Source organism: Petromyzon marinus, chromosome 46 (assembly GCF_048934315.1).
Source record: "Petromyzon marinus isolate PM22_M1 ecotype Great Lakes invasive population chromosome 46, UKy_Petmar_22M1.pri1.0, whole genome shotgun sequence".
Lineage (NCBI taxonomy): Eukaryota > Metazoa > Chordata > Hyperoartia > Petromyzontiformes > Petromyzontidae > Petromyzon > Petromyzon marinus.
The window spans coordinates 18,292,075-18,306,613 of record NC_133712.1 but is presented as its reverse complement, the minus strand read 5'-3'; the positions used below and the strand labels follow the sequence as shown (position 1 = coordinate 18,306,613).

General features: G+C 44.4%; 2 protein-coding genes across 3 annotated transcripts in view; one reads left to right on the top strand and one right to left on the bottom strand.

Moving 5' to 3' along the window:
• The window catches only part of CCDC146 (coiled-coil domain containing 146), a 49,711-nt gene extending 37,585 nt beyond the window's left edge, over positions 1-12,126 (bottom strand). Inside the window, exon 1 of the mRNA XM_032971354.2 lies at positions 10,475-12,126. The gene's annotated coding sequence lies outside the window, so the exon portion shown is untranslated. The remainder of the gene's footprint in view (positions 1-10,474) is intronic.
• Positions 12,127-12,587: 461 nt separating this feature from the next.
• Positions 12,588-14,539, top strand: part of LOC116952409 (hepatocyte growth factor receptor) — a 63,272-nt gene continuing 61,320 nt past the window's right edge. The window contains exon 1 of one of the 2 annotated variants that reach the window (XM_076074264.1): positions 12,588-12,882. In XM_076074264.1, coding sequence (XP_075930379.1) covers positions 12,826-12,882 — 57 coding nt within the window. In that variant the 5' untranslated portion in view covers positions 12,588-12,825. The remainder of the gene's footprint in view (positions 12,883-14,539) is intronic. The other variant, XM_032971773.2, reaches the window with a different exon arrangement.

Below are 14,539 nucleotides of genomic sequence, written 5' to 3'. Positions count from 1 at the left end.
AGGTCTTGAGCCTGGACTTGAACAGGGGCAGGAAGTGAACAGTACAGACGGCTTGGAGAAGGGAGTTAAGAGACCTCAGGAGCAGCAGAGGAGAAAGAGCGACCTCACACTGAGCGAAGGCTAACCAGGTACTTCGACAGAAAGCCTGCTTTCCAAAGCAGAGTGTATGGAGCAGAGTCGAGGTGGGAGTGGAGAGACAGCAGAGTGCGTGGAGGGGAGTAGAGATGGGGGTGGAGAGACAGCAGAGTGCGTGGAGGGGAGTAGAGATGGGAGTGGAGAGACAGGAGAGTGTGTGGAGGGGAGTAGAGATGAGAGTGCAGAGACAGGAGAGTGCGTGGAGGGGAGTAGAGATGGGAGTGGAGAGACAGCAGAGTGCGTGGAGGGGAGTAGAGATGCGAGTGGAGAGACAGGAGAGTGCGTGGAGGGGAGTAGAGATGGGAGTGGAGAGACAGGAGAGTGCGTGGAGGGGAGTAGAGATGGGAGTGGAGAGACAGGAGAGTGCGTGGAGGGGAGTAGAGATGGGAGTGGAGAGACAGCAGAGTGCGTGGAGGGGAGTAGAGATGGGAGTGGAGAGACAGGAGAATGCGTGGAGGGGAGCACCATGAGATGAGAGTGGAGGCAAGAGAGAGTGTAGAGGGGAGTGGAGGCAAGAGATACAATATGTAAGAGTTGGAGCCTGCACTTTACACCATGGAGAATGATGATAATTAATTATATATTTGTTCCTGATGAAGTTTTCAAATAGGTATATGAAGTCACCAATATCTATTAGTAGATTTTGAGTACAGACAAACCCTTCAGTGTTGAAATAGATATAAATACATTAATTACTTAGTGTTAAAAGCAAAATGATAAATTGTTGCTGGCACATTATTTGTATGGCATTACGGGCAACCATTGCTGTGGTGTGGTATCTGATTGAGGATAAGTCCATTAGATGCACAGTGATGCATTGAATCATGCGTGTTAGAATCGAGTATTTACAAATTATTAAACATTATATGCAAATGTTACATTTAGGCTACCGTAGCAAAAATTTTACTTAAAAGGTTTTGTTTACCAAATAAACGCAACTGAGACGTAACAATTATACAAAAAATAATTTCTTCTAGAACTCAATCGCAAGTCCAAATCGCAGCAAGTTCATTGTACAACTTGGGGAGTGAAACAATGCAGCCCAGTGACATCAACCTTTGGCTTTATTATGAAGAAGGTTCATAAGAAATAATAATGTGCATACCGGAATATCCATTCAAAGTGTCAAACTCCAATTTGAAAGAACAGGATGTATTTTTCTGGGACAGGAAATCCTGCAATTGTTTCAGCATGGCAGAATGACAGATACAGCTTGATAGATGCTGCCAGCAATACATGGACATTGTTTTCAAGATTCTGCAACTTGTAATAATATACATAGCGAAATGGAGTGCATTACCCGGTTACCTCTGTGACTACCTACTCAAACGGGCATGAAGCAGTTCTCGTTGCAACACGCGGTGTCCCAGTGAGTGGTGGAAATCACACATTCCTAAGTTAATCCATAGGATAACAACTTTACAGTATTTGGTTGCTATAAATTTCCACATGATAAGACACTTTGTTCAGCTATAATATGCGACTAGGTCGCTGTTGAAAAAGAGATATATAGCTCAGTGGGCCTTACCTGGTCAAATAAAAAATAGGTGATAGTTTTAGTTTTTAAAGTAAACTTTCCATAAAGTTGTAGACATGCTATCAATCCTGTTGAGTCGATCACAGTGGCGTCGCGTGATTTGCACGGGCGCTGGTGTAAGCAATGAAATGGGAACACCTCTGTCCAATTCCCCTCCTCATCATAGCCCAGCGCCAGGATCCCTCTGGCCCACGGGTCCCTGTGGCATGGCACTGCCTGGATATTTAATAGCCATTTCACTGCACTACCTCACCAGGAATCGAACTTCCAACATTCTGACTTAAGAGTTATTTACTCTGGTCACAACGCCACCCGACTGGAGTATAATCCAGTACAATACAATACAGCAGGTATAACAACCTTGATAATGTCAATTTTGTAGATATGAATTACACATATAGAACCTGCCGGGTCCCGCGGTGGTGAGATGTTAACTACCTCGCCTGGTATGCAGGTCATTGGTTTGATCCCGACCCTGACAACGACATATTTGGAGTTTGCATGTTCTCCCCGTGGTCGCATGGATTTTCATCCGGGTCCTCCGCTTTTCTTTGCACATTTATAAACATGCGTTTAGAGTATTTGGCTTGCTATACATCTCCATACGACAAGCGACTTCATTGAGCTATCATTTGTGGCCAGGTTCGCTTCTGAAAAAGAGCTAAATAGCTCAGTGGGCCTTATAATGTAAAAGAAACTTTAGTTTAGCCTTACAAATAGCTGCACAACATAAAATTGGCTGCATAATAGGCATACAGGTATCCCTTGATTTAGAGACGTTAGATTTACGAATTTTCGTGTGACCACAATTGACAAATTATGGACACTTTTTGATTAACGTCACTGAATTTCTGCATTAACGACATTTCACACGTTACGCGCCATGAGATCAAACAAGAATCGCCCAGGAGGCTGCCTCATCATCCACCTGCGACAGTGTCACGGTGTCCCGAGAGTGCAGCAGTGACGCCTCCACGTCACCTTGCTTGTCATTCCAACATGCAGATCTTTTGGTGAGTTCCCTGAAATGCATACTACCTATGTGACTTTACCGAAAGAACCAAAGAGTATGGATTCCTGCAGTCACGAAAGCTTCAAATCAAGATTTTCCCTGAAATGGTTAATTATTTTGATTTTAAATTAATTATTCAATTGTTTTACTATTTATGATTGGAGTAGTTGGAATAACTGTCCAAAACACATCCAGAATTTTTTTGTTTACAATTAATGGGAAAAGCCGTTCCGAATTATGAAATTTCGTTTTACGCATGTTTCTTAAAGAATGCCACCCTTTCGTAAATCGAGGGATACATGTACAAGCAAAACAAATAAAAAAAAAATACTCATGAATCAATCCCTCAGCAATCAGTGGGATTACCTTTTTGAAATCCACCGAGGTTGACAAAACCGCGGTTGGCAATACGAATAGGAAATCGGGGGTTAGGGCAACCCCAGCCATGGCGACGCTACTCAAAGACTAACAAAGTTGCCTGCTCCTTCACTAAACACAAATAAAATACACAATAACATAATAAAAAATAATAAATGTTCAAATAACATAATTACTAACAATAAAATAACGTTATTTACCTTTTATACTGAGGGTTGAAATAATTGGTGATGAAGATGACAAAGTAATGGGGGACGTTGATGTGGATGAGGTGGTCGTTAGAAGGAAGAGGAGGGGCTTTACCCACCCCCAACCTCTACCTGGTGGTGGGAAGAGAGCGGTGGTGGGAGCTGGGACATGAGACAATGCATGGAGGGAACACCGATGCGGGTGATTTGAAATCACAAGTGCCAGTCGCCGTGCTAAACCGCGGATACAAAAAACTCCATACCGTGGTTAGCAAATTGGTATGCTGCAGGAAAACCAAGGAAACATGAATACCATGGATGTGAAAAACGCGGTTGGTGAGGGGTTGTTGTATATCCATTGAGACTGCCGGGTAAAGTGTTGCTAACGAGCACCTATTAAGGCTGAAATGGTGCATAAGTGGTAGCATGACCTGCACCGCTTCCAGTCGCCCTTACCTCCCCAGTGCTGATGTTTGCACACCACAGCAGATATTCCTTTAAGGCTAAGTGATGTTAACCGTGGCCAGGAAGCAAAGTCGGATTTGTAGTGCAAGGTTTCCCATAGGTCATGCAGTACACATATCATACTAAAGATCCCCCTTATAGCCTGCCCTGAATGTTGGGGCAAGCACTGTTAGGTAAGCACCTATTTGCCATCAAACACACATCCAGACACACATACACATATACAGACAGACTTCGACAATACACATAAGCAGAGGTACAAACACACTAACTCACACACACAAAGGTATATTTTGAAAATGAGATAGCTCAATAAATGATAGTTTTGCGGCAATGTATATAATACCTTACTGTATTGGTTGATGTTATATAACTTATACTCTGTAGTGTAAAACCTGTCAGACTCCTGATTGCACAATGCCTGGACGCAATTAACATGAAAAAGGCAGCGCCTGCACATTGAACTCAAGCGTAAGTGTTTTGTAGGTGTTGTGTTCCATCAAATTAAATTAAAATTGCATTAGCACAGAAGCGCCTGACAAATCATGTCAATGATAATTTAATCTTCCAAATTGGAAACATTCTGGTGGTATGATGGTCATTTATAAAACGACTCCTTAATGGAACGCTGTATATATTGTTTTTTGTTGGAATTATTTTGCCAATGGCATACATGTTAGGTCTCAAGGATTAACCTGGTTTAGACTGGATTATCACGTTTTGCTGATAATCCAATCACACGCTCAGCCCAATTTATTGTCTTGTCTCACCGGCCGCTGCTGCCGATGGTTCAGCGCTCACGTCAGAGTCAACTCCAAAAGTTTTCATAATAAAGGGTTTGTTTTGAATCAAAACCTTTCCCTGAAAAACTAATCACAACTATCGGCGGTCATTTTTATATAATTTACGACAGGAGGGTGTTCAGTTAGTGGTGGACACTAGAATGTTGCTGCTACCCCCCCCCCATCTCTAAAAGTAGACTCGCTCGTGCCTACGTGACAGTTCAATTGTTCTGTGCACGAATCGCTCAGAGAGGCGGCGTGTGAGAGCGAGAAATACAGCGACCTAAGCGACAGCTCTGTTCTTCTCGATGTTTACCACAGTGGGACTGCTGATCAGTTTGACTGCATCGTGGCATCGCACCGAAGAGAAATGCTGCCTCCTGCACCGCGTATCGATGGGACGACGTGAAAGTGCCTGGCAGCGTCACGGGCGTACGACAGCGCAGCACTTTAGGACATTACCAATTGGCAATTTTACTGTCAACATTTTGCATGCCTTTTAACATTCTGGTTTTTGCTAATAAACAGACGCAATTTGCATATCTGCCCACGTGACAACTTGGATTGATTGGCTTTGTCAGGCGGTGGCTTTATACCTACACGATTTCACCCAAAATAAACCAAATATGAATTTGATATTGGTTGTGAAAACCTCTGTATAAAATTAACATTAAATATTGGTAACATTGGCCGTGCCGTGAGGAGCAAGTTCTGTGTGTAAGGGATTTGCATTTAATTTTTACTTTCATGTACATTAAAAAAAATGTTTTTATTGAACCCGCAATCACAAACATAACAGAGGGCAAATCAACATTCGAGCCAAAGAACACAGAACCGAGGCGCCCCCTGTGTGTTTATTATCCCCCTGACTGAGTCGATTACGGTGTCCTGGGTTCTTTTTCTACCGTACACATGTGAAGTTAAATTTGGTCAGTTTTGTCAAAATGTTGTTTGATAATATTTTATGTTGTTTGATATTTTATTATAATTTTTTCCCAAGGTTATCCCAAGGATTTTCAGCTGGGGTCTCACCGATTTGAACCTTTGTGTTTGGCAGGTATGCAATAGCGTGGATATATGACAGCACTGCACAGTACGATCAAAGTGCGGGGGAGTGGCAGAGTGGCTCACATTCTGCATTACTATCTACCTGGTGACCTATGTTTGATTCCCGGCTGTGGCCAACATCAGTGGCGAGTGACATCTGAACCTCCAACTGCCCAGCAAGAGAAAGTGTGATCAAACACCCCCCAAGATTGATACAGTGTGGGAAATCTTTCATCCCACAGTGGACTGACAAAGGTTTGTAGATTCTGACATTGTACTACATGATTTATAACAATGTCTCCCTTAATTGTTTTTATAATCAGAAAGTCAGAATTTAAAATCCATGTTGGGGTCAACCCAACACATAATCAGTTCCAGGCTGATAAAATTGAGCCGCACTTTGTGGGAATAGAAGTGATTCTACAGAAATAATGGCCCATGCCATATAAATGTGGAATTGCTAATACTGGCTCAGGCCTGCCAATGCTCATTTAAGAATTCAAGATTTTTCATATGCTGATATTTAATGTTTTTTCCACATCATACCTACTTTGTAATCCTGTACATATAATATGAATAGCATATAAAGAGTAAGTATTTTGCTGAGCACACACACTCGGAATGTAGTGGGAGTGCTGTGTCGGGTATGCTCAGGATGTTAGATGATAAACATGCCCCAAGCAAGGAACACTCGAGATAAAATTTGGCATTCTCATTTCACGGGTCATGTGACAGTCCTCATATTTTCACTCATGAATAAGCCACGATCAAAACGTCTTCCTGCTCAAAGAGCAACGCAGTAGCATTCATCTCCGACAGCGCCTGAACCAGTCGGGAAAATTCCACATTCCTGTTGTGGGGGCCAGTCTGTCCATAGAACAACGTTGGATTCCCCACAGAATGGTTCACATTTTCTTCGACCACGGAAAGCTCTTAGATTGCGTTAACCCACAGCTGGGATTATTAACGTGTAACCTTCAGAATACGAGTCGAAGACAATACTATAATGTAGGTAATATGTGCAGAATATCTACCATCACTTCAAAAATTTCCCTGGTTACTTTCCCATCTAAATCACAATGATATCCAGCTGTCGATTCCCTGTGATAACTTTAATTGCAATTGCTTTGACATATATCCTTGTCTGTTTGCATATTCGTACCGTAGTCAGTCTATATCTGTTTAATGTTTCTGTAGCTTAGTTTGGTAATCCGTGCTGTGATCAATATTGAGGTCATATGTTCAGCTAATTTGCGCTGCAGGGAATTCGTTTGCAATATTTTCAAATTCTCACGTGACAGCTCCTTTTTTTCTTATTCCTGTTTAATTCATTGTTATACTGTTTTATTTGTTTTGATTTTGTCATTCAACTACATATATAATAATAAACCTGAACTACGTACAATATAGCTCCAGCCCGATACTCCATAATAATGCAATGGTAATACAGGCCACGCAAGTGGATTTTACCTACATTTTACGACAATATTTGTGAATATATTTAACACAAAGGCGTGAATTAAAAACATTTTCCATAAAGACTTACTTGTCTTCAGAAACAAATATATGGTAATATAGTACACGACTTTACTCGTGACAGGGAATTCACCATACGGCACTGCTAAAAATACATGCAGGAAATATTTAACTCAAGCCAATATCTGGAAACGTAAGAGCAATGTTGTCTACATATTGCTCGTGTTATGACAGATATACGGCAACATTAAAGTTATACCAAGTGCATAGGTTAGACATGGGTCTGACACATGAGTAATTTCTATGGAATAACAATTACAAAGCACCATGCGATTTAAGATACACTGCTTTAGGAGATAGCCGAGTGGCTTAGAGGTCAGAGGACTGAGCTGGCACGTCTGCATCTTGGGCAGCTGCCTGTGATTAAACTGAGTTATCTTCTGTTGTGAGTTATTGGTCTCACCCTCGTCACTTATGGACATTCTGTATACTGTACTGTACATTTATTCCCAGACATGTATATTTAAACGGACTGGGCAGATGGTAAGAAACTGATCTATCTGATCCACCTTTCCAAGCTTTTAGGCACAATCCCTACACCTAGAAAACATGCTGATATCGATTTTCTGTTACTCAGGATCTCAGGGTGTTCCGTTTCAGTAAAGTACCATCAGCGATGTGCACAAATCCTACTCCTCGTTCTACACGAATCTTGATCTATTGAACTTGCTTTATTTATGGCTGGCCTAAGAGCTACAGTGCTTCCAACTGAACCAACTGAAACTTAGGATTCTCCAGTAATACTGTAACCTAACCTAGGACCTATCCCTGGTGCTTTTCAGAAATATTCTGTCAAATATGCACGCATTTATATATATACAGTACTAGCTGTACTACCCGGCTTTGCCCGGGACTTGGATTCACCATGCGCGGCCACCTTTGTCTCCATGGCGATGTTCACACACCACAGCAGTTTCTCGTTTGAGGCTGAGTCGACCTAGGGGAGGCCCAGGAGCGGTTGAAATAATCGTCACCGGTGGTGGCCGTGAGCGGGAATCGAACTCGGGTGGCCGGGTTCGTCGCGCAGCGCGCTAACCACTACACTGCTATGCGTTACGCTTCCACATGCGCGGGTCACATGACAGATTTGACGTCACAGCTCACTTGCCGTGCAAAAAATATATGCATTATTGAGCTCCCCCCCCCATAATTTTTGCATGGTGTACAGTCTGGAAAGTACCCACATGGCAAATTTCAAGTTTGTTGCATGTCGGGAAGTACGCTAAACATTTTGAACAGACACACATATTCACAACTCTGCCTTTTAAATATATGGAGATACAAAAAAAAATACATTTATCTACGAATTACAACACAAAGTACATCACAAAATTGGTGGGAGACAGTTTTAACACAAGAAAACAAAATAGAGGTTTTTTTTCGGTTAGATCGCGTAAATATATAAATGTGTTGTTAAACCCGCCACCATCCGACACAGCCTCTATTATGGATGAAATTGGTTGCGAAAGCCTACGTGTTAAATTTAAGGAAACAAAAGTTGACTTCCCACAAAGTGGTACTAATTTGATCATCCCCCCAGAGAAAGGATGGGCTGGGTCAGCCAATGAACTGGATTTGAAATCGTGCGATTCCAATTGGTTATTCAAGAACTGACAATCACATTACGTTAATTTCAATATTAAAATACATTTTTGAATAAAAGCCTCATTAAGTAGCAAGGGCGAATTTCACCAACTTCAGCATAATGAGCAAAACACGTTTACACTGTTTATTAAAATATGTATGGTAAAACAAAACATAGTGCGAGATAATGTAAAAGGGGCATTTGAACTTGGTCTGGGCATCCCGTCAGTTGACTCAGTCTTAAATGAGTACCTCGTATCCGGTGTGTGAAAATCACCACTGGTGTAATTCTAGCGACACCACCCATCTTGAGTGCAGTTCCTGCCGTAACATATGCTCACTAACTCTTCGAGGTGTGTGTTGAAGAACATTGAATTGCCTGTCATAGAAATGTGGAATGTCCACCTCTCAGAACAGCTGAGATGGATAAAAGACGACTCCACGCCATGCGGGTCATGGGGGGGTATTTAACCATACTTCACGATGGTTGTGGTGTGATTAAATAATCATATACGTTGGAGCATAGTAGAGTACATCTATGGCTTTTTTTCACTGCCCTCTGGTGATAACTTATCCTGAAAGGCTACAACACCTGCCCATACAAGAACTATACATATAGGATGGCCCAAAAGTCAGGACACGTAGGGTCATTTAATTTATTTAAACACTGGAATTCAAAAATTGTAATTGTTTTTCTTTGGTTTAATATTTTACTCTCATCTATAATATCAATTTTTCTTATTCCTGTGGGGTCACCTCACATCCGTCGTTTACAAAACTAGACTGAGAACACGAAATGAGACAAACGGCGTTGATGAACGTTCAAAAAATTACACCTGTAATCTTAACAAGAAGTTGTAAATTAATTTCAGAAGATATTTCATGCGTGCATTAATGCTAAAGGAAGCCAGTTTGAAAATGTATTCAAATAAATTAAATAAGCACGTGCCATTTGTTAAAATAAATATAACCCTATGTATCCTGACTTTTGGGCCACCCTGTATAATCAGGCTCACAGCTGCTAACTTCCATGATCTGGCGAGGTGGATTAATTGGTGGTAATAGGCAACAGAAGTAACACTGCAATGTACACGAAATCAATGCCGACTCTAGCTGCAACCTTCCGCTGAGTTATGAGCCACATGGAACACCCCTGCTGGTCATTTTCGAGCAACCTCTTAAGTCCAGTACAACACTCTCGTGCCAGTATTACCAACAGCACGCGCGGGCCATATTTGTATCTCCAAACGCCAATGTGCACTCCAGATCAGGTCCTGCAGTTGTTGGTTCCGACACTACTATATTACCAGATCACTGCGCAAAGAAGACACGATGCTTTGATTGATCTTGTAAAGTTTAATTACACTCTGAATGTCCATGTCAATCCACTGCTGGATAATGATGGGTGTTATTTGACCATACCTCACCACGTTGGTCAATTGCTGGCTGGTGACGGCGGGAACATTCACCAAACACTGTAAATGGTGGTCCAGATGTCTTGTGACCTCCAATTAATTTACCCCTCACATTTTCACCCTTTGCATAATCACTTCTGTTTTAAATAAACCTTACTTCAAAATATAAAGTTTTAGAGAATTAAATTCGGGTCACAAGACATCTGGACCACGTATAGTAACAACTATTTTTTGTTTTATCTGCACAGAATTTAAGTTTGATGATACACATTTACCGTATTAGATGTTGTTACTGTGTTCACACGTGAATCTGTATCGTACACAAAGGAGACGGGTCGACGAGGGGGGTATGAATGTGAACACAAGTTGTACACAAATCACTGCAGGCCACTCACCACTGCAACGGCCCTGTTGATTGCAGGAGCACGAACCCCGAAGTTTCTACTCACGACGCCAGCACATAATTCCGCGCTTAATCGCCTGCAATAGGCACTAACTTTAGCAATAACAATAATAGTACGTGGTAATATTTGTGGTGTTAAGCGTGGGAGTGAATGATGGGGGCCCGGTTAAACATTAATTGCACGAGGCGTCCCCAAGCCGTTGCTATGTGTGCGCCTGGAGACGGAGATCTCGCTCTCCATTGGTTGATTCTCCGGCGAGCGTACGCGTTTTGACCAATAACGCGAGAGTAAACTAACTGAGGCCACGCCCTAACCACCCCACTCTAGAATCACAATCTTCATTCAGACTGCAGAAGGAATCAGATGAGCTATAAAGCTCTTTTTTTACAGATTGTAGTAGGGGCGGGTCAGAACGTTACTACACCAAACAATACAAAATCACGATAGCAGCGCCAAATATAGGAAAGGTAAACAAATCACTTAAAATATATACAAATAAAACTATATATTTTAAATCTTATCAGGTAAATCCCACTGAGATATCAACTTATTTGATCAGCAGCGACCTGGCCACAAATGATAGCTCAACAAAGTAACGTATCATGTGGAAAATTATAGCAGCAAAATCATCGAAATAATCTCAATGCATGTTTCTAAATGTGGAGGGAAAAAACCGGAGGACCCGGAGCATAAAAAATCTACGCGACCACAGGCAGAGAGACACGCAGACTCTAAACATACAGCAGCAGAAAGCGTCGTCAGGGTCGGGATTGAACCCACGACCTCCTGTATAGCACGCGAGGAAGTTAACATCGCACGATAAGCCACTTCATTGAGCTATCATTCGTGGCCAGGTCCCTTCTGAATAAGAGTTTGCTAGTTCTAATTACTGGCGAAACGTCGTACTCAGATTGTAAATGTTGTGGCTTTGCTCTCCAATACACCGGTGTGCTGTACTGGTAACGAATTGGCCACGTTCTGTTTACGTGACAACCCTTACTAGTTGGCTGTGTCGGGTGGTGGCGGGTTTACCGACACATTTATATATTTACATGATATAACCTAAAAAACTGTATTATGGATTCTCCAGTAGCATGTGTTTGAGCAAACAAACTCTGGACTGGTTTCGACATTTGGGGTCGCATCAGCAGTGAGGATTTTAAACATTTATTCAGTAGCAGAGTGAAATAATATCTGATTATTCCACTGTACATGTATCTTCTATTATAGAGGGATAGGGAGGAGAGTTGTGGGGATGGAGGGATGAGGCAAGTGATGGGAAGGGAGGGATAGGGAAGCGAGTGATAGTGAGGCAGGGATGGGGAAAAGGGTGATGGGGAGGGATGGCGAATTTAGTGATGGTGGAGTGATAGTAAGGGAGGGATGGGGAGATGCGTAATGGGGAGGTGAGTCATAGAGAGGTGAGTGATGGGGAGGCAGGGATGGAGAGGTGAGTGATGGGGAGGCAGGGATGGAGAGGGAGGGATGGGGAGGTGAGTGATGAGAAGGTAGGGATGGGGAGGGTTGACGAGGTGAGTGATGAGGAGGCAGGGGTGGGGATGGAGGGATGGGGAGGTGAGTGATTAGAAGGTAGGGATGGTGAGGGTTGATGAGGTGAGTGATGAGGAGGCAGGGGTGGGGATTGAGGGATGGGGAGGGAGTGATGGGGAGGTGAGTGATTAGAAGGTAGGGATGGGGAGGGTTGATGAGGTGAGTGATGAGGAGGCAGGGGTGGGGATGGAGGGATGGGGAGGGAGGGATGGGGAGGTGAGTGATTAGAAGGTAGGGATGGGGAGGGAGGGATGGGGAGGTGAGTGATTAGAAGGTAGGGATGGGGAGGGTTGATGAGGTGAGTGATGAGGAGGCAGGGGTGGGGATGGAGGGATGGGGAGGGAGGGATGGGGAGGTGAGTGATTAGAAGGTAGGGATGGGGAGGGAGGGATGGGGAGGTGAGTGATTAGAAGGTAGGGATGGGGAGGGAGGGTTGATTAGGTGAGGGATGGGGAGGCAGGGATGGGGAAGTGAGTGATGGGGAGGGATGGGGAGGTGAGTGATGGTGAGTGATGCGGAGGGAAGGAGGGGTGGGGGACGTGAGTGGTGATGTCAGAGGACATCACGGGCCGTGACGTCACGGGGGAGCTCCGCGGAGTCGCCGGGACTCGCGAGCGGTCAGCGCGCCGCTGCTGCTCCTGCGCTGCTGTTTCTGCTGTTGTTGCTGCACAGCAGCTGATAGAGACTGAGCCTGTCTGGACGAGAGAGAGAGGGGGTGTGAGAGCTGAAGCGAAGCGGCGCAACGACTTGGGAGGATTTTCGACACTCCTCGGCACTTCGATGGGGTGGTGATGGTGACGACGGCGATTGTGGCGGTGACAGTCCCTTCAAGGCGGAGGAGACCCGAGGCAAGGCTGCGTTGCGCTTTTGTTCGTGCTTGTGATGTGTGACTTTGTTTCAAGTCGGTGTGGTTGGCATACGCGCAGGGCAGCTCACATGCAGTCAACTTGAAAAAGTTGTGAAAGTTGTGGTCAGGTTCACAGTCTAGAGTGGGGATTAGACTACAGATGGTGGTGGTGTTGATAGCGATGGTAGTAAAGGCGATGGTGGTAGTGATGAACTATGATGGTGATGATGGTGATATCGGTGATGATTTTGGAATTGTGGTGGTGGGTGATGGTAATTGGGGAGCGGTAGTGTAGTTGTTAGCCCACTGCGCTACGAACCCGGGTTCGATTCCCGCTCACGGCCACCACCAGTGACTATGTGAAGCGGTCCTGTGCCTCCCCTATGTCGACTCAGTCTTAAAATGAGTACCTGGGTGCGGTGTGTAAACATCGCTACGAAGGAGACCCAGGCGACCGGGCGTGGTGCTGGTCACCCACCTTCTCGTGTGCCGTGTCGGCCTTCATTGGTGCTAGCGAATAGCACTTGCCCCAACAATCTGTTAAGGCTATACGGGGGATCTTTGTTGCGTAAAGTGGTTTGACCATAGCTTGAATTGACTTTGTCCAATTTGATGTCGCTGGTTAAATATCACAAGACGGCAAAATCAACTCCTGCTTCCAGCGAGAATGACTCTGATGTTTGTCACGTTTGCATGTGTAGCGAGTTCAACTGAGTCACAGACGTACTCGTTGGAGGCGATACATTTATTAACACCAACACACGGGGTACCTGCCCCTTTACAGGATAACAATCCATGGTGGTGGTCACCAGGCTAACTACACTAATTACACCGTGACAACGGACCGGACCACAGCTTGGGTCCCGGTACACGTGTTAGAGACTCTGTAGGACCTCTGGGGGACCCGGCTTATATCCTCTGCGCCGTGGCCGGCTCTGCCCTTGGCCACGCCCACCTTCCAGAATCCTCCAGCAGGATCTCGACCCCTAGCCCCCACTTGGAGCCCCTGTGGAGACTTAACCGGTCACGTGTCCTCTGGGGTCAACCAGAGTGCCACGGCCCTTAGTAACCCTATTCTCGTGGCCGGCACTCTCGCGCCCTATCCTGTAGGGACAGGCACTGCCCGCCGAGCGTTGTGCCATCCAGCGCTATCGATCAGCGCTCACCGAGCCCCCTCTAGGGCCGGCACTGCACCCACATCCTCGTGGTGCCCGCGACGTCGCCACACCGCACGCCGAGCCCCTTTCTAGGGCCGGCATTACACAGTGACATCCGTGATGTCACTACACATGGTTTGCGTTTAAAGGTCTCCCAAGTTGTGTGGGCTCGAGTTCGATTGCCAACTCCACTTTGCTACGTAATTCTAAAGTTAATAGTGAGGGTTAGTTATGACTACGTGATTAATGGTGAAGTTTCTATTGTATGTATGTTGAACTTATTTCGCAGTTACATCATTGGGCTACCATTTGTGTTAGGTCGCTTTTATGGCAAAAGCAACAATATCAACATCGCCCCCTCCTGCGAAAAGATGGCAGGACCCTCCTGAACAAAGAGTCTTGAGACTCAATGAAACATTCCTGGGTAAACAAGCGTAACAAAATTAAAATGTAGCTCAGTGGGCCTTACCTGGTAATTTTTTTTAGATTTAATTGAATTTC